Source organism: Gavialis gangeticus, unplaced genomic scaffold, assembly GCF_001723915.1.
Source record: "Gavialis gangeticus isolate Ggan-Ray unplaced genomic scaffold, GavGan_comp1, whole genome shotgun sequence".
In the NCBI taxonomy this organism is placed as follows: domain Eukaryota; kingdom Metazoa; phylum Chordata; order Crocodylia; family Gavialidae; genus Gavialis; species Gavialis gangeticus.
In genome coordinates this window covers 83,904,879-83,930,815 of record NW_017729022.1, presented here as the reverse complement: position 1 = coordinate 83,930,815, position 25,937 = coordinate 83,904,879, and the positions used below count along the sequence as shown (strand labels likewise).

Genomic DNA, 25,937 nt, shown 5'->3' with positions numbered 1-25,937 from the left:
GGTTGAATTAGGGTGGTTTTTTGTTTCAGTTAAGTTTTCACTGCTTTCTTAATATTTAGGAAGTACTATTGCTTCGCTGTAGGGGCATGAATCTACTGGCCACAACCCATTTATTCTGAGGCTGTGGCCAGCACTCTATTTCATATTCAGGTCCAGTTATTTCTCCCCACCTCTTAGCTTCTGTTGTAGTTGTTGCCAGTCAAAAGACGAGTTTCAGTTTATGTGCACCGTGCATTGTTACCATGATGACTCTGAACAAAGCTTTCAAGTGCCTGTCTGAAGGGCCACATCCAAGTTGTGTGTGGTCTGTGCCTCAGTTTCACCCTTTAGGGTAGAGAAGAGAAGCAATCTCAGATTCTTTATGCTATTAAAAAACTATTAAGATCCATTCAACACATTCTACACTGAAACTCAGCTTGGTTCAAATTGAGCAGTTTTTAACACTGACATTGTATCTTCTTAAGTCTGGTGCAAGAATTATGTTCAGGAGCGCCTAAACCAGGTGTCTTAGTGCAATTGTGCCGACTCCCTCAGTAACAAGGCCTGTTCAGGAAGCCCAGAGTCGTGCCCCTGTGTTTCAAAGATCTGAGAAGCATGCTGCCAGATCGCTCTCAGACTAGTAGATCTTTTACACCTAAGGAGGTTAACACAATGCCAGGTAAGTCCATTTTAGCTGGAATTGGCAAGATATAGAAATGGAGCAGAAGCCTGTAGTGCAGGTAATGCCTCAGCTCTTCTACTTTCTTTCTCTGCAGGGAACTGTAGTGTTGAAACAGGCGGATACAAACATTTCTTAAACTTAATAGGTCCCAGCAAGAGACAAGGGGAAGGACAGTTATTTACCCTAACAATGGCTATGTGAACAGTCACTCAAAGATGCACTCCAAATTCTATTGTGGACCCCAAACCCAGGAAACTGGATTTTTTTATTTATTTTTTTGGCCAAAGTCCATCAAGGCTGAACTTGCATCTTTGGTTTTCCCATGATATCCACCCAAAGACAAAGGGTAGGGTGGGCCCTTCACTAATACAGAATCACATGGGGTTAAAACTCTGAAGTAGCAAGAAAGAAAAGTAGATCAAGGAATCTGTATGAAAAATAAATATTGAAGAAACATTGTTCTTCTAGGGTAAATAATTATTCATTGTTCAAGTAATTGTCCAAATAGATTCTACTTTTGGAGAATGTCTACACAGTATGTCACCCCTGAAGAAGAGGCAAATACACTCTGCAATGCCAAGCTCTCAGCTCTAAAACAGGGGTGCCCCTGGTACTTTGTACGTTTTGCAAATGTGTTGCCCCTCGCACTTTTATGAATAAGTTCCCTTTTACTGGTTTTTAACTTCTTGCTTCCCACAAAGCTGAATGTATCAGAAGTTTCACCCCATGTGCCATGTTGTTTGAATAACTGTATTAACAGTAACTTCTTTTCAATCTTCCAGATTTTGTTGACCTGAACAATGGCAGATTCTACGTGGGGGTCTGTGCATTTGTTAAAGTTCAACTTAAGGCAGGTTGATGAATTTTTATTTGCTACATCTATTGCTGATCTTATAGTGGCTTAGAACCATGATTGACAGTATAGTCATAAGCATGGAACTAGATTGCAATTCACTAAGTTACTGGGGGTTCCTGGAAAGCTAAGCCTACTATAACATACCAATCCACTCTACTCTGAATCCACATGAGATGTCAAGACTTATAATCAGTTGTACATGAAAACAAAAATTGGCACACAGAGATGTAAATTTGTAGGACTACAAGTGAGCCTATTCAGTATTTTTAATTCATGCCATAGGATGGGTCATACCATGAAGATGTGGGATATGGAGTGAGTGAGGGCCTGAAATCTAAGGCCTTGTCTCTAGAGAAGGCAAGAAAGGAAGCAGTGACAGATGGACTGAAGAGGGCACTCAGGTAAGTGGGTATCAGTGCGCAATGCTATAACTTGCACACATTGGAGGTGATGTAAGAATAAGATGATAAATTCTTAGTCATGGTGTGCTCTCTTATCCCATAGGTGCTTTGGGAATGTGCTTGGGAACTGCATCCTGGACAAAGACTACCTGCAAGCAGTGAATAAACTTCCTCGTCAGGTGCGGTAGGTGGAATTTTGAAGAAAAGAAAAGCAGAAAAATTGAGGTTATAAGGAGCCTCTAGTTAGTCTTTGGTCCAGTGAAGTTAGTGAAAGGAAATGAAACAATTATGCTTAAACTATCCTTGATAGCTGATTGTGTGGTTTCAGCTCTGTCTCCAGTGATGATTCCACGGCCTACCTTGGCTGCTTATTAGATAATCTGAATTGTTCTCTATATGTAGCTGCTGGATTGAGGACCAAGTTTGGGAGGACAACACTCCTTTCTCTGACCAAAGTAATTGACACGCCTTCTCACTATCCTAAGATGCATTGTTTGCCAGTCACCTGCTTTGGGATTCCACACTAATGCATGTTCAAAGAAAAGAAAAATTGCTCGCTGCATGATAACAATGATAATGTGGTCAGCATGGATCCAACAACCCACCCAGTCTCATTTTCATAGTCCTCACCTACCATGGGCTTCAAAGTGAGAGGGAACTGAAACACAATCATAGCAAATCCACCCTTTATAACCTAAGTGCATGAGGAGAAGCAGGGTGTATATGCAACCCTGATGGACACTGCTATTCAAAAGATCCTAATCTTGTAGTCAGTGTAGCTGCCACCCTAGGTGCACATGTATTCAGCATCTCAGACCACTGTGGTTACTGTAGTGTGCATAATATTTTCTCCTTTTCAAAGCATTCAAAAGCTCTACTTCAGGGGTGTGAAACATATGGCCTACAGGCTGGATCCAGTTTGCAAAGTCACTCTAGCTGGCCAACAGGCTACCAGTGGGTCCCTTAAAGCTTGGGCAGTGTGGTCTGCTGCAGAATTCAGGGCCTTTTGGCCCCACTGGCCACAGCCATCAGCAGTGAGCTTGGTTCACTGTCACCACCAACTCTGGACCCCTCACTGCTGCTGCTACAATGGCCACAGCAGCTGCCCTTGTGTCCTGGGCTGGATCCAGTCTGCAAGGACCCTTGCAACCCAGATCTGGTCCAGGGTCCCAGATAAGTTTGATACCCCTGCTCTAGTTATATCATTTGCCATATTGTGTTGCCATATATAAATGTACAGTATACAGATAACTGAAAATAGAGGTGCTCAGTAGAATTGGATTTAATGTCAACACAGCTTTGCAGTTGACCACACTGATTGTAATATTCATTTTCATTATAGTAAAAACCTTCCAGAGTCTTTATGCTTGGTGATACCACAGAGTTTGTAGTCTGCTGCAGAAATCTGAGGGGATTACTAGAAATTTACATATGGAAATAGAGACCTGGGTTTTCTTTCCCTTAAAATAGGAAACAGAATAAAGCATTCATAAGAACCGTAAGGTGCCATATTGAAATTGTGAGAGTGGGCTTGGAACCGTTGATTTATATGGACTTACTCAGCACTACATTGCAACTGAAATACAGTATTGAAGCTTCCTGGGAAATTAAATGTAAAAACTGTACATCCCCAAATTTGTGCAGGTCCAGCTTGTTTTAAGATTGACTGGTTCTGATGGTCCTTTGGCCTTTGCTGGTTTGGTCAGAGGCAGCTAGAGTAACAGGTCACTTTAATGGTTAAAACTAAAAACATGTCATGATGAAATTAGGAGGAGGAACTGAAGCCAAAGGTGCAGACTTACAGATCTTGTTTCCAGGCCCTTTTGTTCCAGAGGTCAAGTGCTGCCTAATGCTTCATCAGAACAGAACAGGATGAATACCCTTTGGTATGCAGCCTTCTCTCTTCTCCAGCAGATGCTAACCAGGCCTAGCTCTCAGCCTGATGTCTGGTGTCTTTTGGGCACTCTCCAGTTTCTCTCTTAGACTAGTAATCCAGGTGGGACTGGAGAACTTGAGCTAGCCTGGGTCAGGTAGTGAAAAACAACATTTACCTTTTTTAATATACAGTACCCTTGTTAATACAATCTAACATCACAGTTCTCTTCTTGTGACACTCTTACCTACTGTAACCCATAATGCTCATATTCCCACCTATCTAGTAGTCTATCACGTGTGAGTGTGAGGTATCTATCACCAGGTCTAGTGATGGGTGTGGGCTGGTGTATGGGAATCATTTACACTTACTTCTAATTAATCTAATTTTATTTAATCTGGTTTAATGGTAAGATTTGTTTTTTGCTGAAAAAGTTTGGGGATAAATTATTTTGGGGCTTTTCAGTGAAAGGAGGCTGTTTGACCTGGTTAACTGCAGTTCATTTAGTTATAGGAAATGTCCAATGCTAGTATCAATTGCACATTGCCATTCTCTCTTAGACGTATGCCCTTTGAGAAGAGTTAGAGAGGTACTGATAGAGAAGAAAAACAAGAAATACTTCTACAAGATGCTGTACCTCGAAGCGTTGCTATTGTACTAACACTTGTTAGTTTGTGCTGAAGTATCCTGTACCCACACCAGAACTGTTGTTATAGTAATTTATTTGACACCATAAGTTTTAGGAAATAATCCTCCTTGGAACAGAAATAAATCCACTTTTGCACTAAGCCAGTTTTCATTAAGGTTCATGTGGACCAGTTCCTCTATACTGTGCTGGTGGCAGTCCTCCAGCTAGTATTCCATGCTGAACTGTTTCACACCAGATTTGACCTCTCTTTCCCTGTGTGCTCTCTACTCTGAGAGCATCTGGACCAGATGTTATTTTTGTTTTAAATATGGGCAGGCACTATCGGGCCAGAGAAGACCTTGCAAGGATTTAACTGGCTATAGTATGTGCCCAATGTGGGAAAAGGCTATAATCATTGTGGACCCAAGGAGGCAATGACTGTTCACAGTAGAAAAGGGGCACTCCTTGATGCCTACCAACAGTAAGGAGTTCACCTGCCCATTGCAAGCAGCCATTCCTCCCTGCCACATGTTTCTGCATGGACTCTTTCAAAGAGCTTGTACTTGGAGAAATGCACATCCTGTCCTACCTAAAGAAAAATGATGGCAACACAGACATCTGCAGGCCACTGTCATAGCAAAGCAGGTTGATGGGACACTCCCAAGTGCTGAATCAAAGAACAGGAGTTCGAGTGGAGGCATCTCAAGGTATCTTAATCCGTACTAAGAGCAGTAGACCTAATTTTGTTAAAGCTAAGAGTGATGTGAATAAGCACTGCAAAGAACATAGCTATCTTAAACCACCAACAGCAACCTGAAACCTAAATATACTATTGGATTGACCAGGATTATTGGGGCAGCTGCCATCTTTGTCTCAGCAGATAAGGGTAAAACCCCACGGGGACAGCAGTATGAGAACCGCTATGGAGGACTGCTATATCAACACCCTACCTGACACTGCTGCATGGGAAGCAGTGTCAAAAAATAACAAATTGTATCACAGTACATCTATCTAAAGACTTAAACTGCTTTCCTTAGTTATAAACTGTGCAATATAGCACTGGGCAGAGTTTGGAGCATCTGCTGTCTCACCATTTAACCCTTTCCTGCCCAGCATTGTCTCTATTGTATTCAGGCTAGATATTTTGTTTTTTCTGCTGCATCTCATCCCACAAATGACAACTGCCAGTCAAACAATCTATGTCTATACCCTGCTCCATAGCTGATCTGCTTTCTCCTTGCTCTCTGCTCCAAGCCTGCCATGGATACCCTTTTTACTTGGTAAGGTCTCTTTGATGGAGAATCAAACCTCTTTGGAGGTTTCTCTGCAGTGTGAAATCACTCAACCATTAGGTATACTTACTGCTTACTTCTTGAGCTGTTTGATTTACCTGCACCTACAGTATTTTCCTGTTATTACTACAAAACAGGTTTAAGAGAGGCAAAACACAATATACATGTCATTGTTTTAGCCCAAATACAGAACATTTAAAAACAAATTAGTCCACATTCTTCTCAGTGCACTCAGTGTTTACAGAACTTTAGAGATTCCCCTAAATGGTTCTGAGGCATTTCAAAATATATAGATACTTTTAAGGCATTATAATGCAGTTGGGTGTAGTATAAGTCACTGCAGAACCCTAAATTTTGCTCGACACTTTTTGCCAACCTGTTCCAACAACGAAGAAAGTTAAGGCAAAGATATTACCTGGCAAAACCAAATCATTAGCACTACCTAAAGAGACAGCATTCTCCTTACGTTTTTGACCAGGTTGGAGATGGAACCATCCTTGCACTGCTTGTCTTCCACATTTACTGAATGACCTCTGGAACAAGGCACTTCCACCTCCTGGGGTCCTCCAGATAACATCCTTCAGTGTAAGGCAGTGTGCAAAAGTGCAGAGTCCAACACCCCACACCCACCTTTTAATGAGGTCTCCAAGCTTGTGCCTTATAGCCCCCATTTCATACAAGAATGAAGAAGTTAGGCGCACAGCTTCAGAAAAGTAGAGGGGTCCTATGGCATAAGAAGGTAAATTGAAAAGTGCTTTCCTTCTGGAAAAGGACACAGTAGAAAATGAAACATTTCAATATGACGATTGCGAGAAGTAGGGAAGCATGTACGTTTGCTTCTTCTAGTTCTTCCTAGCCCCTATAGTCACTCAAAGGAGTTTAACTGCTTCTCTGAAAAATATCTCTACAAGGAAAAAAAAAAGTTAATGACACGCTAACATGAAATGTTTAATGTCTTGCAACATAGGATCAGGAAAGCAGATGTGAAAAGAAGCTTTGCTGGAGTATTCCCAAGTGATCAAAATGGAACGCATGGCCTTGGAAAGGAAGACTGTGCAAGCAGCCATGATAGAGACCATTTAATTACAAATGTTAAGTACTACAATATTCTAAGCACTTGGAGAAGAAAGTGATCAGGAACAATTAGCATGGATTCCCCAAGGGCAAGTCATGACTGACCAACCCGATTGCCTTCTATGATGAGATGACTGGCTCTGTGGATGCAGGGAAAGAAGTGGACATGATATACCTCGACTTTAGTAAGGCTTTTGATACAGTCTCCCACAGCAGCCTTGCAAGCAAATTAAGGAAGTATAGGTTCAATGAATGGACTGTAAAATGGATAGAAATCTGGCTGGATTGTCAGGCTCAACAGTAGTGATCAGTGGCTCACTTCCTAGCTGGCAGCTGGTATCAAGTGAGTGGAGTGCCACAGGGGTTGGTCCAGGGCCAGTTTTGTTTAATATCTTCAATACCTGTCTAGAAGATAGGATGGAGTGCACCCTCAGGAAGTTTGTGGATACAACCAGGCTGAGGGGTATAGTACATATGTTGGAGGATAGGGCTGGGGTTCAGAGTGACCCAGACAAATTAGAGGATTAGGCCAAAAGAAATCTCAGGAAATTCAGCAAGGGCAAGTACAAAGTCCTGCACTTAGGACAGACAAGCCCATGCACTAGTACAGGCTGGGGACTGACTGGCTAAGCAGCAGCTCTGCAGAAAAGGACCAAGAGATTGCAGTGGACAATAAGCTGAATATGAGCCAACAGTGTGCCCTTGTTGCCAAGAAAGTGATTAGCATACTGTGCTGCACTACTAGGGGCATGGTTGCCAGCAGACTGGGGAAAGTAATTATTCCCCAGTATTGTGTCCAGTTTTGGGCCTCCCATTACAGAAAGGATGTGGACAAGTTGGAGAGAGTCCAGCAGAGGGCAACAAGTAGGGCTGGGGCACATGGCTTATGAAGAGAGGCTGAGGGAATTGGGCTCATTTAGGAAGGTTAGGTTGGATATTAGGAAAGATTCTCTCACGAAGAGGGCAGTGAAGCACAGGAACAAGTTACTTAGAGAGGTGGTGGAATCTCCATCCTTGGAGGTTTTTATGGCCTGACTCAACAAAGCCCTGTAGTTGGAGATGGTCCTGCTTTGAGAGCATGTGGTTGGACTAGATGACCTGCTGAGGTCCTTTCCAACTCTAATTTTCTGTGATTCTGTTTCAGTGAATCTAATTTCAGAACCTTCCTACTGCATCCACCCCCACAAGAGACTGAAAACCTTTTATATACATTACCTTCAGGAATTCAGCAATTCCTCCTTGTAATACTTCACTCCTGTTGGTCTTAAACTTGCACTGCTCTGCTTTCATTGAAGTAGTATCGTGCATAATTGACTATTTGGATGTTATTGCAAGAGGCCTTTTCTAGCTGTCCTAATTTTGAGCGACTTTCTGCTCCCAGCCATCTTTCAGGATTTGTTGGACATATAGGTGTTATGCAAAATAAGCAGGCACCTATCATACAAGATGCAGAAAAATGAGAAACATCCAGGCTTCTCTGAATCCACTACAGCTCTCTTTAGCCTTCTACAGGCAGACTCCATAGACATTCTGCATTTACTCAGCATGAAGTTAAGCTGCCACTTCAGCTTGTCCAGCCATCTAGGAAGCCCAAACCCTCTAGTCACAGCTTATCCTCTATAAACGAGCGGCACTTAATTCCATTAACATTCACAATTTTCTGCGGTGCTAAAGTTCCCTTGCTCATTCTCAGAAGCAGTCTAAAGAAGAAGCAGCAGTCACCTTTCCAAACCATACTTGGTGTCCACTGCAGCAATTTAGCAGGCCTTTCAGCATCATAACACACTTCTTCCAGTCAATAGTCTTTGACCTTATGTGGAGAGGGGACAAAGAACAGTTAAGTGAATTCTGTTTGTTCAAACCGGTGACCTCCTGTGCACTGGCAGGCTTTGGCATAGCACAGCAGAACTCCTAGGATTGCAAATCTCTATGACAGCACCCCTACCAGTTGACCAACACCATTGGTATTAGCTAGTGATACATTGCAGTTGGGAGGCATGGCAAGCCTCCAGATAGTGTTGCAAAGCATGTTACTAAGGACACACCTGTTACTTTGCTACAGCTGCTCCTCTAAGGTTTCTAGGAAAGCTGCCTGTGTCATCCTAAAGTTCTGCCACCAGAGCTGTTACCCTGGCTTTGTCCCATTACCTTCTTAGGCCAGTCGGTGCTGTTCAGCTGAGCCTGTAAGCAGCATGCCACATAATAAAGGTGCTCCAGGCACATGCCTGTCAGTGTAATCGCTCAGCTAAATCCATGTTCTTCCTCCTCTATTTACCTTATTGCCATGGCATCAACAGTCTTATATAACCACAGACCTAAGTCCATCAGCCTGCAAAGCTCAAAATGAGGTGCCTTAGCCTGTTCATATTAAGGCTTCTCATGATTACACCATTTCCTGCTAGCTCCTTCATGCAGTCTGACATCAGTTTGAATATTTCACCAACCAAATTAATGGAAATCAAAATGAATCATAGGACTTTGTTAGGTCTAGACTTCTTGTGGCTTCCCAGAAGGCATATGCAAAAAAAATTAAAAATAAGAGCATAACCAATGTAGAACAGTACACTATGGTTTATGTACCATAGCTGAGCTGCTCATTCAAACTCGCACAGTTGCATGGATCCATCCCAGCTAGTTACAGATAAATGGCTGCATTCAGAGCAAAACAATTAAATTGCTGTAACTGCACCAGGTAGGCAAGGCTTGTGGGGGCTTACCCAAGTTGATAAGGGAAGGAAAATTTCTGAATAGATTTTTTTCCTCCCAATTCTTTTACTAGATTTTCCCTGCATTGGATGTGGCCAAAGCTAAAAGGCAAGACTTTGAGCCCTCAATAGAGAAGGCAAGATACAACAGCTGTTTGCAGAAGCAGAGTGCAGGGCAGCAGCAGTGTGAGATGGCGCTCTCTTGCAAATCTGACCAGGCAGAAGCTTCCTTGAACAGAATGGAACAGGACCATCCACACAGCATCAGGTGGGACTGTTACCCCAAGAGGTCTGGTACTTCATTTATACTGTGCTAAAAATAAGCGCTTATACCACATTCAGGTGTTCCTTGGTGCTGAGATGAAATATACACACTTTGCTCCCTCCCGCCCTCCCCCATCAAGTCCCAGTAGACACTCACCCTGTACTTCTAAGATTTAAAAGAAATTCAATCCAGCCCTTTGTAAACCTCCCCTTCTGTCATTTGATGGCTATGAGGTGGATCTTTCCACAGGCAGTGTTCTGTATCTTGTCTCCTTAACGCAGGCAGTATTTCACTCCGTATATTTCAGCCATGATTGTTACACCATATTTCCCTCCAGAGGAGTCATTGTGTTTTCATAGGACACAATTGGTCCTAAGGGAGTCTCTAGAGCCTACTGTACTACCCATCTGTGGCAGAATCAAGGAGTCTTTGCAGTGCTTCAGTGGGTGGGAGCAGAATCATGAGGCTCCCAGACTCTTACTTGTACAAAAGCAAAGTACTTGGGTCTATTTTTGTCTGCACTTCCAGTGCCTGCAATGGTTTGAGGCCTGGAATTTGCAGGGCCTATCCTTTGATGTGGTCAGCAGGCAGCATTCAAACCAGCCTCTGCTCCTGGAGTGTGGGACATGGGGTAAGAATGAGGTTTGCGTTCATGATTCAGGGTCAGAGGATTTGGTTTCTACCCACAGACCTCCTGCAGGAACAAGTTTTAGCCTCCCCAGTAACATTTTCCTATTTATGAAACTGTAATGTCACGATCACAAAATCTTTGAGGTTAGCAAACAGGCAGTGCTTCTAAAGCATCTGAAGACTTCTGTGCTGAAGGCACCATAGCAAAACTAACTATTCTATTTTCCCTGCTTTCACTGATGTTTACATCCCTACTGTACATAATTTAAACCTGCTGAAGTCACATTGTTTATGGTGCATTTATTGTGTGGGAGCAGAAACACAGACTCTTTAGCCACCGAGTGTGATGCTACTTACCAGCGGAAGTTGCGGCAGAAGCAGCTACAGCAGCAGTTCCGGGAGCAGATGGAGAAAAAACTTCAGATCCCAATAGCTGTTCCAGTCTGCAAACAGGGTATGATGCATAGTGAGACTTGGCAGCTCCAACACCATCCACCTAGGGGAGGTAGTTGTGCAGGACCCTTTCTTGGCTTCCTAACTGCCACTATTTTACTTACTGAAGAGAGCTAGAGGAGAGAGAGAGATCAAAGGAAGAAGAGACTAGATATTAGTTGCCTATTAAGCAAGCATAGGTTCTTTACGAAGTGGCAGAGAGGTAGGCCCACACCCGAACTGCAATGCTCTGATCAGCCTAGAGCATTCTATAACGCAGCCATTGGCTGTCACTACTATTAACACGGGTGTATCCCCATCTGTTGGCAAAAGTTGCCACTGTGTCGCGATAGGGAAAATTTGGGTATTCATACTGTCAGGCAGCATGGCTGAAAGTAGCATACCTCAATTCCTGGTGCAGGAAACCTCAGGGTAGTCCACTTGTCCTTATCCTACCTCTCCTTCCCCCCGCCCCCCATTTCTAACAAGAGGCTGGGATTGGCAGTCAGGTGGCTAGTCCTTCCTACTTGTCTTGAACAGATTCACTTTCTTCTCCTAAAACAGGGAGGGAGTGGGAGGTGGAGGTACCCATCAGCATTTCCTTGCATGAATCTCTCCCCTTTGTTACCCATGCTACTCAGTGCCACCAGCTCCTCCTGTAAAGCACAGCACTCCAGTAACAGCACAACAGGAACCAACTGCAGAAGAGGAGTTCTTTGCAGGTCAGCAAAACATGGCAGCTAAGCTTTGGCAAACAGCATTGACTCTGGTGGGCAAGCAAGCCCTATCAGGGTGTTAGGAGAAGAGGACAAGGGGATGGGCTTGGCTGTGGCAAGCTGCAGAATCTTATGCTCTTGATAGTCATAGTCTGGAGAAAAACCAAGATGGAGGGGTGTGGGAATGAGTTGCCCCCACACTGACTGGGACAGGTACCACTCTGACCCTTCCTGCTCAGAGAAGCTTACTCTTCCAGCAGTTATCGACACAGGTGCTAGAAGTGGCAGGAATAATCAGCTTTCTGGTTAGCAACATCTTTGGGAGCCACCCCCTCATCTTGGGTGTTCCAGTATTTCCCTCCCCACCCCCTACCAAGAGCTTGAGGAGCGATGCAGGCTTAACTATCCCTTTTTACTACCACTGTTAGTCTCACACAGAGCAACAGATTTATTTTCAGATGCTGGTCACTTAGTTTCCCATTGCTGTAAAAACTGCCAAGGTTTTGTTTTAGCTTCTCCATTTGCCATTGTCTGGGAAGGGGTTGTGCTGGTGTTAGATTTCTATCCCTGTGATGTCACAGCTTTCTTCCCTCATTGTGGCATATCTATTTGAATTGTTCCAGATGACCCTGAACTTTGGGACATTCCTCTAGAGGCCACCAGTCTCAGTGATGCTGCTAGCCACAAAGTGGCAGATATGCCAGCCCAGCCACAGGCTCCTGCAACCCCTCTTGGCCAGCATCACATGACTACTCGGAGCAAGACTCCTCAGAAGATGAGCAATCACAAACCATGTGCAAGGCCTACACCCTGGCAAGTGTCTGCCGAGCAGAGGACTTTTAGCCATTGTGCCAACCAGCATGCAGCAGGTGGGTGGAGCTGTGTAATATCTGCAAAGGTCAATGATGCAACTCTTGATTAGAGAAGTGCAATTCTTGGAGGGTGACCAGAAAAGCATCCTGTTCACAGACAAGTTTTCTAACCAGCTTCTGTCTCAGACATACCTATTGTTGTTCTCACCCAAGCTGCTTTAAGCTTTTACAACCAATGTGAGAACTTCCTCTTCTACATTTGCCAAAGAAGGAACCTAGCTATCCTGCCATTCCCTCTCCTGCTTAACCTGAAATAGGTCAGTTTTAGCAGTGGAGAAAAGCACAAGAACTATTGGTCCAATTCTAACGAGCTGTCTTCCTGTTTAGCAGACTGCAGCCCCTACAGAAGGAGCCAAGGTATGAAGAAAAGGAAGCTGGAACCCACCTAAGGAATGACAGCAGCTCCTGACTTCTTGCCTCTGGATCTGTCATTTTTTCCAGACAATCTGTTCAGTGGTATGAGGAAGGTAATCAAGCAGACCAGGCCCTTCCTTTGGTGCTGCATAAACTTAACTATGAATGCAGGACAGGAAGCTGTCCCACAGTCATGGGCTTGACACCCCCTTGTGTGTGGTCAAAAACGTTTCAAATGCATTTCTCCCCGATTCCAGATTCAGATGCTGTGGAAGGGCTCTTCGCTTCATGGCTTGTATCAGGTCATAAAAGCAGTAATTTTAAGTTCCTTTGTGCCATTCTAAGAAACTGGTTCTTAGGATGAAATGCGTGAAGGGTGAGGGTGGGGGGTCATTCCTTTGCAGTTTCATGTTGTAGAGGAAGCATTTCCCTTTTGAAGGCAAATAGTGTTTAGTAAAGTCAAACTGGGGAAGGAATCATTTGAGCTCACCCTGTATTAAAGTTCTGCTTGGCCAGGTCCATTGTACAAGCAATGTGATTGACCTGTTCTGTTCCTTTACCAATTTGTTTTTATATGAACTTTTACCCCCTTTTTATTATGGCAAACATGAATAAATGTTGTAGCTGTTCAAGTGGGTCAACAACACATTTATCTTGAATACATGACAGGTCCTCTAGACAAAGGAAGATTTCTACTACACTGACTTCTTGTGGTTTAATGCTACTCAGCCTGACAACCCAACTCCCTCTTCCTGAAGCACAAAGCAGATTAGTGCTATAAACCTAGTGACAAGTCTGAAATTAAACAGAAACCCAAACCTCAAGTATTTTGTTTTCTACTCCCAGCTTGTAGCTTAAGGAAGGAGAACAATCCATCACACCATTGCCTGCAACACCAGGGGAGATGCAAGAGGTTTACACACTTTTAGTTAAACATGTGGGATGAAGCATAATTAGGAGAAATGGGGTAAGCATTAGAAGCAAAGAATAGGAGTTACTGAACATATCTACACGTTCATTAATGCACTGTAATTGCGGTGCATTGTTAGTACCTGTAATAACAGGTACCAACTTAAATGTACCATAATTAGCACTACTGCATATTAGTGCAGACAAACATTGTGTGAGGCTTAATGCACACTGGACTAAATCTGTGCATTAGCATGGTTTTTGCCAGCTGCACTAGTGTGTAGAAGAATTAGTCCAGTGCACATGAAGCATCTCAAATAGATGCGCCCACTCCAGTCCTAACTTTAAATCGCCTGCCAGAGTGGCAAGTGCTCTGCTTAAGGCAAGAACTTGCCCACATAGCAGTGATAGTATAGTACAAGATTAGTCTTAATGACAGTGAATCATAATCATGTCCTGTCTCATAACTAAACAGTAAGTCAGATACACAACACTGAAATTGAAAGCAAGCTTTACCATGCTCTTTCCCTGTTAGCAGAATCACTTTTCTCCAGTAACAAAAAAAAACTGATCCCCCACCCCTCAAAAGGTCTTCCCCCCCACCTCCAAGTGTACACACACACACACACTACAGTATGCAGCAGCAAAATGTAGAACTGAATATACCCAAGTGGCCTCAAAACCTGATTGACTGTATGAAGCTGCCTCCTTGCCAGCACACCTGCCTATAAAATTGCCAGTAGCCTTCATTGCCTTACTCATAAAACTGAGGGTAGCTGAAGCTGACCACTCCTGTTTAAAGTGTCAATGTATAGCCTGCCTTTGTCGCTTCCCAGCCCATCCCTGGGAAGAGAATGCTTATGACACTGGTCAAGAAAAATCTCATTACTTACTACAGTCAGTGCTCATGCATCCCACATTAAGCCAAGGCAAAGGCTGTTAAGGAAGAGCATGTTTGGATCACAAAAAGAAAATGGAGGATTGAGCCACAAGATTAATTTTTGGGAAAAAAAGCTGTAGTCATAGGAACCCAAGTGCATGCAGAACCATTGGTTCAAGACTGGAGAGATGCCCCACCTTGGTGCATCATAAAGCCCACCTCCAAAGCTTGCATCCTCTTTGGAGGGCTTTTAAGAACCCTAAGTAAGGAGGGAGTCCTACAGGATCCCAGCCTACAACAGCATGAACAAAAGCTTTCCTAAAGAAAGGATATCTAATAAATTGTTACTGTTTAAAAACACCTCACTTGCCATCCTCCAGAAGACACTAGGGGCCCATGTGACCTAACTGCTACCAAGAGTTGCTGAAATGGCCATTTACCACACTGCCTCAAGGACATGTAAATCCCACTGAGACAGAGAATGACTTGAGCAGACATGGAGATTCCTTGCAATTCCAAAGATGCCTCTTACCCCATTCCTAGTAAAGATATTACTCCTCTCAGACAGCTCTTTGCTAGTTCCAACTACAGCTGCTTGAAGGACCCTGACCAGCCAAGCAAGCTTGATGCTCTATGTTTATTGACAATAGCAAGAATTCTTTGTGATGGAGTTCATCTGGGCTCTGTTTCACCAGGGTTTCCACCCCAGTGTTGTAGGCACACATCCCTCTAGCTTAGTTTCCAAGCAAGGGGGTTGGGATACAGAAAGAAATGTAGAACTAACCAAAGGCTGACTTCTGCCAACCCCTTTTCATCAGGGACAGATTCCTCTCTGACAGAGTTGCTAAGAGGCAGCACAAAGTCTCCAAAAATTAGCTAGGACCCAGAGATTACAGTAGACAGGGGAGTTTGCCAATCCCCTGGGGTTAATGCCAACTATTTAGACCTTGTCCAACCATCTGTCTCTGGAGCAGGAAAACTATACTGAAGCCAACCTATACCACACCAGAAATGTGTTGTTGCCTAACTTACTTGTTAGCCAAGACTCTTTTGACTTGCTGGGTCAATGACTTTCTGCATCAGTATCTATGAACTGTCTTTTACTGTTGCTTATTTTCAGAGTAGTTTGTTGAAAGGTCAAACTTATTTCTGACCACTGCTTTTGACAAGTTTGGGGTCTCATTAAAGTAGGTACTTTCCTGAGGAAACTAGCCAGGAGCTGGGTAACAAAAACCCACCTGCAGATAGTTATCCAGAGAAAGGAGACAGAAGAGGTAGGAACCAGCTGAAAATGAAAACCCACAGTTCAACCAAAGCAGGTTTGTTTTATTTGAATGATTTCATTAAATATTCTACAAAGGTAACAAATTGCAGCACAAAGCGCAATCATACAAGAAGCGCAATGCCTGGATTTAGTGCAAAACATACAACTAACTACGGCCAGGGAAGCCCAGAGTTTGAATTCAGTTTATTTTTCTTTTTTGCCTTTTTACAGTGTACATTGTTAAATAATGTAAAGAAAACATTTGTAAATTCAGAAACAGATTTTATGTGGAAAAAAGATACTCAAAGTGTAATATTAAACACAAAATAATTTAACAGTTCAGTAGCATTAGTTTATTCCTCTAGACTTCAGTTATTTCATCCACAGGAGGGAAATCAATGGTAAATAAAACCAGCTCTTGCATAACATTAAGAGAAAAACCGACCTCAAACTTATTAAATCAATTAAATAACCATGTGCTGCTTTCAGTTGATCAGTTCTTCTGCCATGAAGTGTTGCCCTTCTCCCATTACTGCTTCAGGCCTGTGACTGCTCTGTTATACAGAGACATGCTTTTCCTCTCCCATATTTGGTGTATCCAGGAACCTCCTCTCCTCACTCATTTAGAGTAGAAAGCAGAGGCTTTCTGATTAACTTGACCAGCAGGGACCCCTTTTCCCCTTCTCTTCCCATCACACATACAACTGTGAGCCCTCTTTCTCCTGTAGTTTTATGGAGCCTGCATGTTAGTTAAAAGGAATTAAAAGGAGGAAGAAGCCACTCACAAACATCTGAGGAACTGTTGGAACCCAGTCATCTGGCCACTGTCTTTCATCCACCAGGACTTCTTCAGTTTGCCTACACCTTTGCTGACAAACAAAGATGTTGTAAACATCAAAACCAGATGAAGGGAAACAGATCTTGTGCCTTTGGGGGCTTTATAGGTAAAACGTGAAACATCCACAGAAAGAAAGCAGAAACCCCAAATTAATTCTCCCCCCACGGAAGCACTACTCACAGAAGAAAATTCAGACAAGTAAAAAGACTTTTGATGCACACGCTTCCAGGATGCCACTGAACTACTCTCAAGTACCAGGAAGCAGTACTTTGACCTTCACAGCTTGTTGCAGCACTACACTGAGTAATACTGGTTGGTTGCAGTATTATTACTTTGAACAGGGAACCAGTATTTTTAAGTATGAAGAAGGGAAGAGAATGAACTAAGCAGAAGGTACAGTACAGTTATACTCAGGTGGCACAGTTAGTTACGGTCCTGGTACCAGCTTGAAATTTTTATTTTTTTTTAGAGTGAACAAAATTAAGTCCTCTGCATGCATAACACAGAGGGAACTCCTTGATGCCGGCTGTTTCAAGTGCATCCATTGCCGGCAATGGACGTCGCACCAGGAAAGCGTACTCCTGGCATGAATGGATTAGAAAAAAAAAAAGGTAAGAAAAGCAGTCCCAGCAGACAACCCACTCCACAAAAACCAATGGCTCCACCTTCATGCACACATGCTTACCACACCTTGTCACCCCTTCCTAACTTGAGTCAAACCACATCTGAAGTTGAACCTCTCCTATATATACACACATTCTCCCTGCCCTCTAGTTTGATCCAGCCCTATTAAGTCTCAAGGCAGCGTTTGTTAGTTTTGTCCGTGGCCTACGTCCCCCCCCTGCCTGCCCCCAGTCACACCAGCACTGAACCATCAATTCTGAAATGTGTCCATTTGGGCAGCTTTCCCCAGCACCAGAACTCTCAACCTACAGCCTCAACTGCTTCCCCTCTGACACCTACCCTAGACTGTTACATTATGACTATAACAACACATCCAACTTGTTGACCCTTTGGTATCCTGGTCACTAGGTACAAACAATCCATTCTTCTCTTAGCTTGCCCTCTCTCAACTGGGGTCTGCTGGGAAGGTGATGCTAACTGCAGAAGCAATAAAAGTCCAAGGCACTAAAATATCCAGCAAGCATACTGGGAGAACAGACAAGTATTCAAGTACATTAATTTATACAATTTTACATTCACATTTATTTATCTAATACAATGAAAATACAAAGGAAAAAGTTAAAGTGTCTCCAATAAGTATAAGGATATAGCTAGCTTTTTTTACATTTTTTTTTACTTTTTAACTTTTTTTAACCCTCTATATTCCACTCATTTTAAGCTACTGTTGTCCAACAACATTTATATATCACAGTGTTTCCACATCAAAACTGATGGTAAGTACATGTCCGCTGGGAACTTTTTAAATTTTTTTAAACAATTTAAATTGCTCTAATGCTGCTGTTGAAGCTGTTAATATCTTTTACTTAAAGCAGTAATGACCTATCTCAAGCATGGGCTGCACTGCAAGTCCATTTGTGTCCCCCACCACTTGGGAGCCAAAGACGATTGTTTAGGGAGAGGAAGAGGAAGGGGATTTGGACAGCTCCTCTCCTGGTCTCAATTCTTCAGGACAAGATGAGAACTGTGTTAAAGCCATGAACTAGGACTAAACTCTCCCACCAGCACATGTGGATTCAGACTCAAACCAAGAACGGAGTTTTACAGCGAGATTTCTTTGACTAAATGACATCCATCTTCATCGCTTGTCGCACGAGCAGGAACATCTAGTCAGAAGCACTGTCCCATCACAAAGTGTCGATCACCCTCCTCCCCCTTGAGATTTGTGGCTCTTTACAGAGAGCTGACAGCACTGATTGGACAAGGGAAGCTCATTCCCACTATGGCAGAAACAGCTAGTTTGTTGCAGCACTAGTAATTGATACAGGCCTCATTCCCTGTCCCAGGGTCTACCCAGCTCAGTCTCTGGGTGTGGCTAAGTGGTCCGCAAGTTGGAGCCTGGGGGGTTACTGATAGATTTCTGCAAACTGCCGATGTTGAAGCTTTGCAAAGAGGCAGCACCTACAGGCTGGAACTGGCCGAGGGACTGCTGTGCTGGACCACCTGTCCCACTCCATGGAGCTGCAAAGGATGCTGCCGGGTAATTGTACTGCTGTGGCGGGCACATAGCCTTTGTGAAGTGACCTAAAGAGGTAGCTGATGCTGCAGGGATGGGTGTAGCACCCAGGGAGGATGTCATAGATATACAGAGTTGGCCAGGTGCCGAGAACTTTCTTGCCATTCCAGGGCCCTGAAATAAAATCCAGTCCCAAAAAAGTTATTATAATGTAGCTGAAACAACTCTCTTGCATGCAGGAAAACAACCACCTAAAACTCTCCTCTGTTTAGTACTTGACAGAAGAGGCAGCAGAAACCTCCACATTTAAGCAAATGCCAGTATTTTACCAGAGCAGCGCTTCTCCACCCATGGGTCGTGACCCAAAAGTGGGTCGCAAGAACATTGTAAAGGGTCACAGGGAGCTCCCATGGAATCGTGCACTTTCCCGTTGCAGGCTGCAACACTGGCAGCTTGCATGGAACTGGCACGCAGCCGGAGGCATGGCAATTGTGAGAGCAGCCACAGGAGCTGGAGAGGGAGGGGACCGGATGCAGCAGCCAGAGTGGGGAGAGAGACCGTGTGGGTCAGGACTAGGGAGCTGTGGCTTGCCAGTGGTACCAAGCTGATAATTATGCTAATGGGTCCTGGTGTGAAAAGGGTTGAGAATCACTGTACTAGGGCATCATTTTGGTTTGGCTCCTTGGAAGCTTTCCATTAGTTAGATGTATTAAAACACACTCAGTGAGCATTGGTGCTAGCACCAACAGGTCTCGCTCCAAAAGTTCAAGGGTATAATAGAGGGCAATGAGCGGATAGGGGGAGGAGAGACTCTCACCTCATAGTTGCTGTGTCCTTTGCCAGCTCTCTTGCCAGACAGGTTCATGGCATCACGGGCCCAATTGTCTACCAATTTGTGCAGGTCATCTGTGAAGGTCCCTTTTCGGCTGGAGGAGATAGCAGGCGGCTGAGACTGGGGTGCCTGGCTGCTCACTGTAGCCCCAACCGTGTTAGTGCTGCTGGTCCCTGGAATTAAAAGGAACAACAGTGGCTTTACACTAAGATTTCGGTTTTCCCAGGGAATTTAAGCATTATGGCAATGGTGGAAAAAATATGAAGACGCAAGTTAAAAAGCCATGCACATGAATTCTAGATTTCATTTCCAGCACACACTGGAGTGGGATTTCCAAGGGTTCACTTTGCCATTTGCCTCAATTAACTGTTTTTGTAGATGAGTTTTCCAAGGAGTTCTGCAAGCAGTGGTAGTTGTCTAGGAGAGAAATGGCTCCTGCCTACATATTTCTTTTTTGGAAGTGAGATTAGTGGAATTTGGTTTCACTGTTAAGTGACAGGACATGTGATGCATGGCAGCAAAAGTCCTCTCACTGCACATCACAACAGTAGTAGTAGCCACTGTTACATCACACTTCAAACCCAACTCAAAGCACAAGGGAAGCAGCAGTAGAGAAACAGGCCTCACTGCTCTACAGTGCAGCCATCTCCACCCTGTGAATGGAGAAAAGGCTGTTCCCTCCCAGATTATAAGCAAGCACATGTAGATGAGCAACAGTAACTGCCAGGGCTGTCATACCCAACCACTACCAGCCTCATGTTCCCAGGGAGTTATGTGCAAGGGTCCATCTCCACCTAGCAGGCAGCGTACACTTCATAGGAAGCTTGCTCTTTCATTTGGAGACCTCCTGGAAGGTTGCTGTATTATCATGATCCAAGGTGTTTTCACATGTACACAGCAAAGGCAGCTTGAAGGGGAAGGAGAGCAGCTCCTAAAATGGACATGGGGGTGCCACTCCCCATCTAGAATCGACTACACTACAATATAAGGAGCCACTGGACAGGCTGCTTTCAGTTCTGCCAGAGTGTTTGCTGAAAGTTATTTGAAAAGGCAACTCTTTGGGAGACAGTGATAAGTAGCTCAGTCATGTGCAACCTCATATACCTTGGGCCTCATATTTACAACTGCAGAACAAAAAGAGCTGCATTCAAGTTCTAAACTTTTCTGCAACAACCATGATTGCAGGGATCTGAGCACTTCACACAAGATTCACAACAGCACTGGAGGGATCCTCAATTTACCAATGGGGCAAGTAGTCTTGGTGAGGATATCACTCTAGTCTTAGAGTGAAGATGTAGCCATGAAGGTCCAAGAATTGTGAGTGGCAAGGATTTTTTGGGGGTCATATCTTTTACTGGACCAACTGCATGGCTGGAATAAAGTTAGACAAGTTTTTGAATGCAAGACATGATGAAAAATGCTTTGCATTCGAAAGCTTGTCTAAGTTTATTTCAGCCTTGCAACTGGTACAGTAAAAGATAATCACAGCCCTCCTCCCCCTGCCAAAAAATCTACTGCCCACGTCTTGTCAAAAGGAAAACCCAGAACAGACCCTAAGTCTCTGAACCCTTGCTTGGCACCAGACTTTTCTTCACCTGGAAGTCCACGGAAGATGCTCAACACGGTGTAGAATCAAGCTTTTGTGTAGGCCACCTGACTCTTGAGTTGGGTTAAAAGGTCTCCTCAAGGATTTTAGGCTGGAACTGAAACAGCACCTGGGAAACTCGATCTGAGCAGGGCAAACATTTCCAGAGCACCAAAGACCCCAGCAGAGGAATCATCACCTCCCTACTGCACTACACCAGATACCAAGGAGTCACTACTAGAGTTGTGCAAAGCTTCAGTTGCGGATTCAATTTGGAAGAGATTCAGCCCAATATGGCAGCCGAATCTCTGAATCCAAAATTGAATCAGGAGACCCTTTAGTCTCTCCAAACTGAATCAGAAGCCTTTGATATGATTTGGAGATTCAAAGTTTCGGCCATAGACACAGCTTTATATGTTTTTTCTATGTACCTTGAGGTACCAAGCGTGGCTTGTGAACACTGAGACAGTGGGGCGGATGGAGTGTCCCATGGGAGTCCCCCATGCACTCAGCAACAGATCTGGAAGTGGACCAGAAGTAGTTCTGGTCCACTTCCAGGTCTGCTGCAAAGTGTGTGAGGGACCCCCTCCCCTGCCTGGTGACTGGCACCTCCTGGGTCCAGGGGGGCACCCAAGGTTCCCCACGCAGCCAATCACGAGCCAGAAGGGCACAGCGGGTGGTCCCCCACGCACCCGACGGTGGACCCGGAAGTGGACCAGAGCTACTTCCAGTCCACTACCAAGTGCACAGGGGACCTCCCACGCTCCCCTGGGATGCTCCATCTGCCCCACCATCTCAGCATTCATGAGCCACACCTGGTACCTCAAGGTACATGGGGAAAAAAAAACAAAAACAAAAACAAAAAAACAAACATAAAAGCTGTGTCTATGGCCAAATCACCAATTTTCTGAATCAGAATCGAATTGGGACAGTGATCTGAATCAGTGAATCAAATCACTGTCCCCTGAATCAGGCCAAATCCAAAGCAAATACTGCCCACTTCACACACTCAAGTCACTAGCTGCAGCCAGTGACTATGGCTTAGTCAACTGCAATACTTCTGTGCCCAACCATCTCTGCAAAACCTTTCTACCTAGGAAAGAGCAGCCTCTGCTTTTCTGTGAGAATGGATCTCTTGTCAAGGGATACCAAGAAAGGAAAAGAACATTTCCTGTAGGCACTGAGCAAGGTGCTATTGGAGCAGACAGTGCTGGAAGGAGGCATGCTGCCCTTCACCAGCACTGCCTAACTGTGTGGGTGCAAGAAGCCTCGTGCCAGTGGTGATGAAGGGGCTCCCTGACCAGTGTGCAGGGGGAGTTCAGAACACAGTGCAACAGGATAACTTCAGACAGGGCAGTAAAGAACACATCATATAGGGTGATGGAGCAGTGAGGATATCAAGCACGTGTGACATTAACAAGGGGCCTGAAACATACAGTTATTGAACAAGTAGCAGCACAAAAGTGAAAGGGTGAGGTTAGTACTTACACAGGCAAACAAAACAGAACTGTACTCAAAAAAAAAAAAAAAGGTGCCGAAACAAACGAGTCACATTCCAGTCACGGGTTCATGCAAGGGCTAGCACCTCTCAACCCCTTCCTGATGGCCAATAATCTGCCTCCTGCTGCTGGGAACATTTCTATACAGCATACATTTTGTTTTGGTCATGAATTACACAGCACACACTCTGAGGGCTTTGGTCTAATCCAAAGAGTGCGCCCCAGCCAGGGTAGGAAGAGGTAAAAACAGAGTTAGTCAAGAGACATCAAGGTGTACTTAGCTAGAGATGTGCAGTGTGATATGAACATCCTGATTCTCTTGCTTATGGGGTAAATTTTGCTTGGGAGCTCTTGTCTCAGGCTCAGAGGGACAGAGACAGATTGGTTCGTGTTGTTAGACATCAAACCTAACATTACAGAGCTCCCATTTTTAACAGTGGTCAAAATAAATAAAACCCCTCATTCTCAGGAATTCTGGATTTTAGTTGGCTGTCCTGATGCAATCCCAACCTATAAAAAGGGCCATCAGAAGAGTCTGAAAGGGAGCACACTTAAAAACATGTAGCATTCAATGGAAATAACATCCCTCCAGTCCTGCTCAGTCACAGCAAAAGTCCCCATATCTGGTCTGATGAGGAGGATTGGAAACAAAAGTGAGGCTTCTTCCTTCAGCCTGTGACCCCAACCTAATTTCATCCTACCCCCCAAGGCCAACCCTGAGTACCTGTTCTCAAAAGATTTAGAGCATCCCTAGATAAGACCAGCAACCAAATTAGATATATCTAAACATTTCCTGCTTTGGTGGCATGTCATTTAATGGCTTTCTAGATCTTAAACAGTAAGGAGGAGTCTCTCTCCAATTGTCAGGTGACAGGAGGCAAACCCCAAGCAGAGACACTATGAGCAAGCCAGCTGCACAAGAAGCAAGCTTACCATGTTACTGTGTGCAACTGGCTCTACTGGTGAAACACTGAATTATGCAATCAGCTCCGGAACTAAGGTGAGGCCTAGCAAGCCTAGAGCAGCAGCTTAATTCCCCACCCATCCATCTGTAAATATGCCCAGGGAGCTGGACCCTATTAACATGTTAAACACAATGAACACACATTAGAGAGCATGACAGAGACAGGTGCTGTGCTGGAGACAGAATCAGAGAGATTAGGCTCTAATGACAGAGGAAGACTCATGAACAGCTTTGCAGTCAAGGATCAGAAGTAACAGATAAGATAATTACTACAGAGCTGGTTGCAAGGACAGACTTTTTTCACCATCTTCCCTGAAGCACAAAGAGAGTAATTTGTTAAATAAGAGAAACAGTGAGAAATGTTAGTATCAGCAAACAGTACAAAAAGCCCAGTGAGAAAGAGAGGAGAGGGTACAGCAGGGCAGTGCTGCAGGTATGCTTCTGAGGGCCACTAGTGGCATGTTTTTGCTTTCTGGGCTAGATATTTACATAACTTTCTGGCAGCATTTCTCTGGTAGTGCTCTCAACAAGGAGAGACTCTGCATGCCTGTTCAACAGTTCCCTGGGCTCTAGTGCAGAACATTAGCAAGTGTAAGCACACAGGGCAGATACAGGTAGACAGATGTGGGAGACTACAAGTGGGAAGAGTCTCTTATGGGTAACATCTGCCCAAAACTGAGATCCTCCAAGCATTTGGCTGGTAGCTTGTCTGCTCTTACTATAACCACTCCTCCCTTCCCCATTTTCTGGGGTGTCAACAGAACAAGCTAGCCATTTCCCTGCTGGGCCTGTTCCTCTCTCTCTCTCTCTCTCTCTCTCTCTCTCTCTCTCTCTCTCTAGAGTTTAAAGCATCATTATTGATCACTACACTGTTTCCTCAACACTACTGATTCTATACTAGGCGTCTTTCCCCAACTGCCCAGAATGGCCTATGATAACATTTTAGGTACAAGATTCCAGGAAGCGAGCAACCTGTAAAAATTAAACATCAAGCCAAGCCAAGCCAAGCCAAGCCAAGCCATGCTTTCATAAGCAATACCCATTTTTACAGGGCAGCTACAACGAACTTTTCAGAAGGAACCTCAGCCCACCCTTCCCCATCTGGCAATCCCAAGTTGAAGGGGCAGGGGCACAGAAAGAAAAAAACCCCAAAAAACCCACATAAAACAAAGCCTCCCCTAGACATGATATTTTACAGTTGGCCTCAGACAGTAGGCCCGAGGTTGTGACAAGTTCAGTGTGTTTTACTATACAAGCAAGGACCTTGACCATCCAGCTCAGAAATGCCATTCTGTCAATCTCCAGAGAATGATCGAGTCCCACCCCAGCTGTTCTTTTTATTCTGCTTCCCAAGAAAGGGCCAGGCCAGGCCAAGCCTAGTTTTATAAGTCTTAACATTTCTCCACTAAAAGAAGTTATGAAGCCTGGAAACCCAAATGGCCAGTCAGCGTATAACCCTTCTACCTGCTCAACACTGTTAAACTGCATGGTTTGAAATTCTGGAGAAGGGAAAGAAAAATAATCTGGTCAGTTGCGTCTTAAGACATATTTTGTCCCAATATTGGAAATCCAGCTAAGGGTGATTATTGTCTGGAAAGACAAAGCAACAAAAGAATCTTTTCTCCCTCCTCCCAAACAAAGGGGAATGTTTTAGCTCGTTCTATTGCAGCTGAAAGCTAGTTATGCAACCGCTGATTTCTTTATTGGAGTTCATTCATACACAGATCCCCTGGCACAGCCAAGTTGCTACTTTGCTGAAGACAGACAGATGATACAAAATCTGAGGAACTGGTGTGAAATGTGGCAAAAGGCAGCCAACTTCACTGAGCTTCCAGCTCTCAGATGCAGTCAATTCCAGGGGCAGGGGGCAGAAAAGAGGGAATGTCACAGCACTCACAAGTCCAGCCTAGAGAGGAAGCATGGAAGATTTGGTAGCACCCCCAAGAAGCAGCACAATAAGTTTGCAGACTCAGCCCATGCATTTCTATACTCCAGATAACCACATCAGAAGTTTGAGGCTTAGCTGGAAAAGCCTTAAGTAAGGGTGTGGAGAATTCTGGGGGGTTGGAGAGGCATTGGGAGACCCTTATTTCCCTTCCTCACTTCACACACAATATGTTTAGCTAGTTTCCAACCCCCAGCAAGAGTAGCCTTTTCGGAAGAGGCATCAGATCCTTGGCTACTAATATGGGGAGTGTGTCTGAAGGATCCTTTGCAAACATGTTTAATTCCCTTAACTACTTCCTTTTTTTTTTTTTTTTTTTTTTTTT

At 44.2% G+C, this 25,937-nt stretch overlaps 2 protein-coding genes across 5 annotated transcripts in view; one reads left to right on the top strand and one right to left on the bottom strand.

The window, feature by feature from the left end:
- The window catches only part of RAD52 (RAD52 homolog, DNA repair protein), a 30,088-nt gene extending 13,936 nt beyond the window's left edge, over positions 1 to 16,152 (top strand). Inside the window, exons 4-11 of one of the 4 annotated variants that reach the window (XM_019515524.1) lie at positions 1,444 to 1,511; positions 1,800 to 1,918; positions 2,022 to 2,097; positions 9,565 to 9,758; positions 10,703 to 10,839; positions 11,459 to 11,539; positions 12,157 to 12,402; positions 12,733 to 16,152. In XM_019515524.1, coding sequence (XP_019371069.1) covers positions 1,444 to 1,511; positions 1,800 to 1,918; positions 2,022 to 2,097; positions 9,565 to 9,758; positions 10,703 to 10,839; positions 11,459 to 11,539; positions 12,157 to 12,402; positions 12,733 to 12,794 — 983 coding nt within the window. In that variant the 3' untranslated portion in view covers positions 12,795 to 16,152. Of the gene's footprint in view, positions 1 to 1,443; positions 1,512 to 1,799; positions 1,919 to 2,021; positions 2,098 to 9,564; positions 9,759 to 10,699; positions 10,840 to 11,458; positions 11,540 to 12,156; positions 12,403 to 12,732 lie in introns of all 4 variants that reach the window. The other 3 variants (XM_019515525.1, XM_019515523.1, XM_019515526.1) reach the window with 3 other exon arrangements.
- The window catches only part of WNK1 (WNK lysine deficient protein kinase 1), a 205,901-nt gene continuing 195,817 nt past the window's right edge, over positions 15,854 to 25,937 (bottom strand). The window contains exons 30-31 of the mRNA XM_019515831.1: positions 19,605 to 19,792; positions 15,854 to 18,961 (exon numbers count right to left, since the gene is read on the bottom strand). Of these exons, the coding sequence (XP_019371376.1) occupies positions 18,647 to 18,961; positions 19,605 to 19,792 (503 nt within the window). The 3' untranslated portion in view covers positions 15,854 to 18,646. The remainder of the gene's footprint in view (positions 18,962 to 19,604; positions 19,793 to 25,937) is intronic.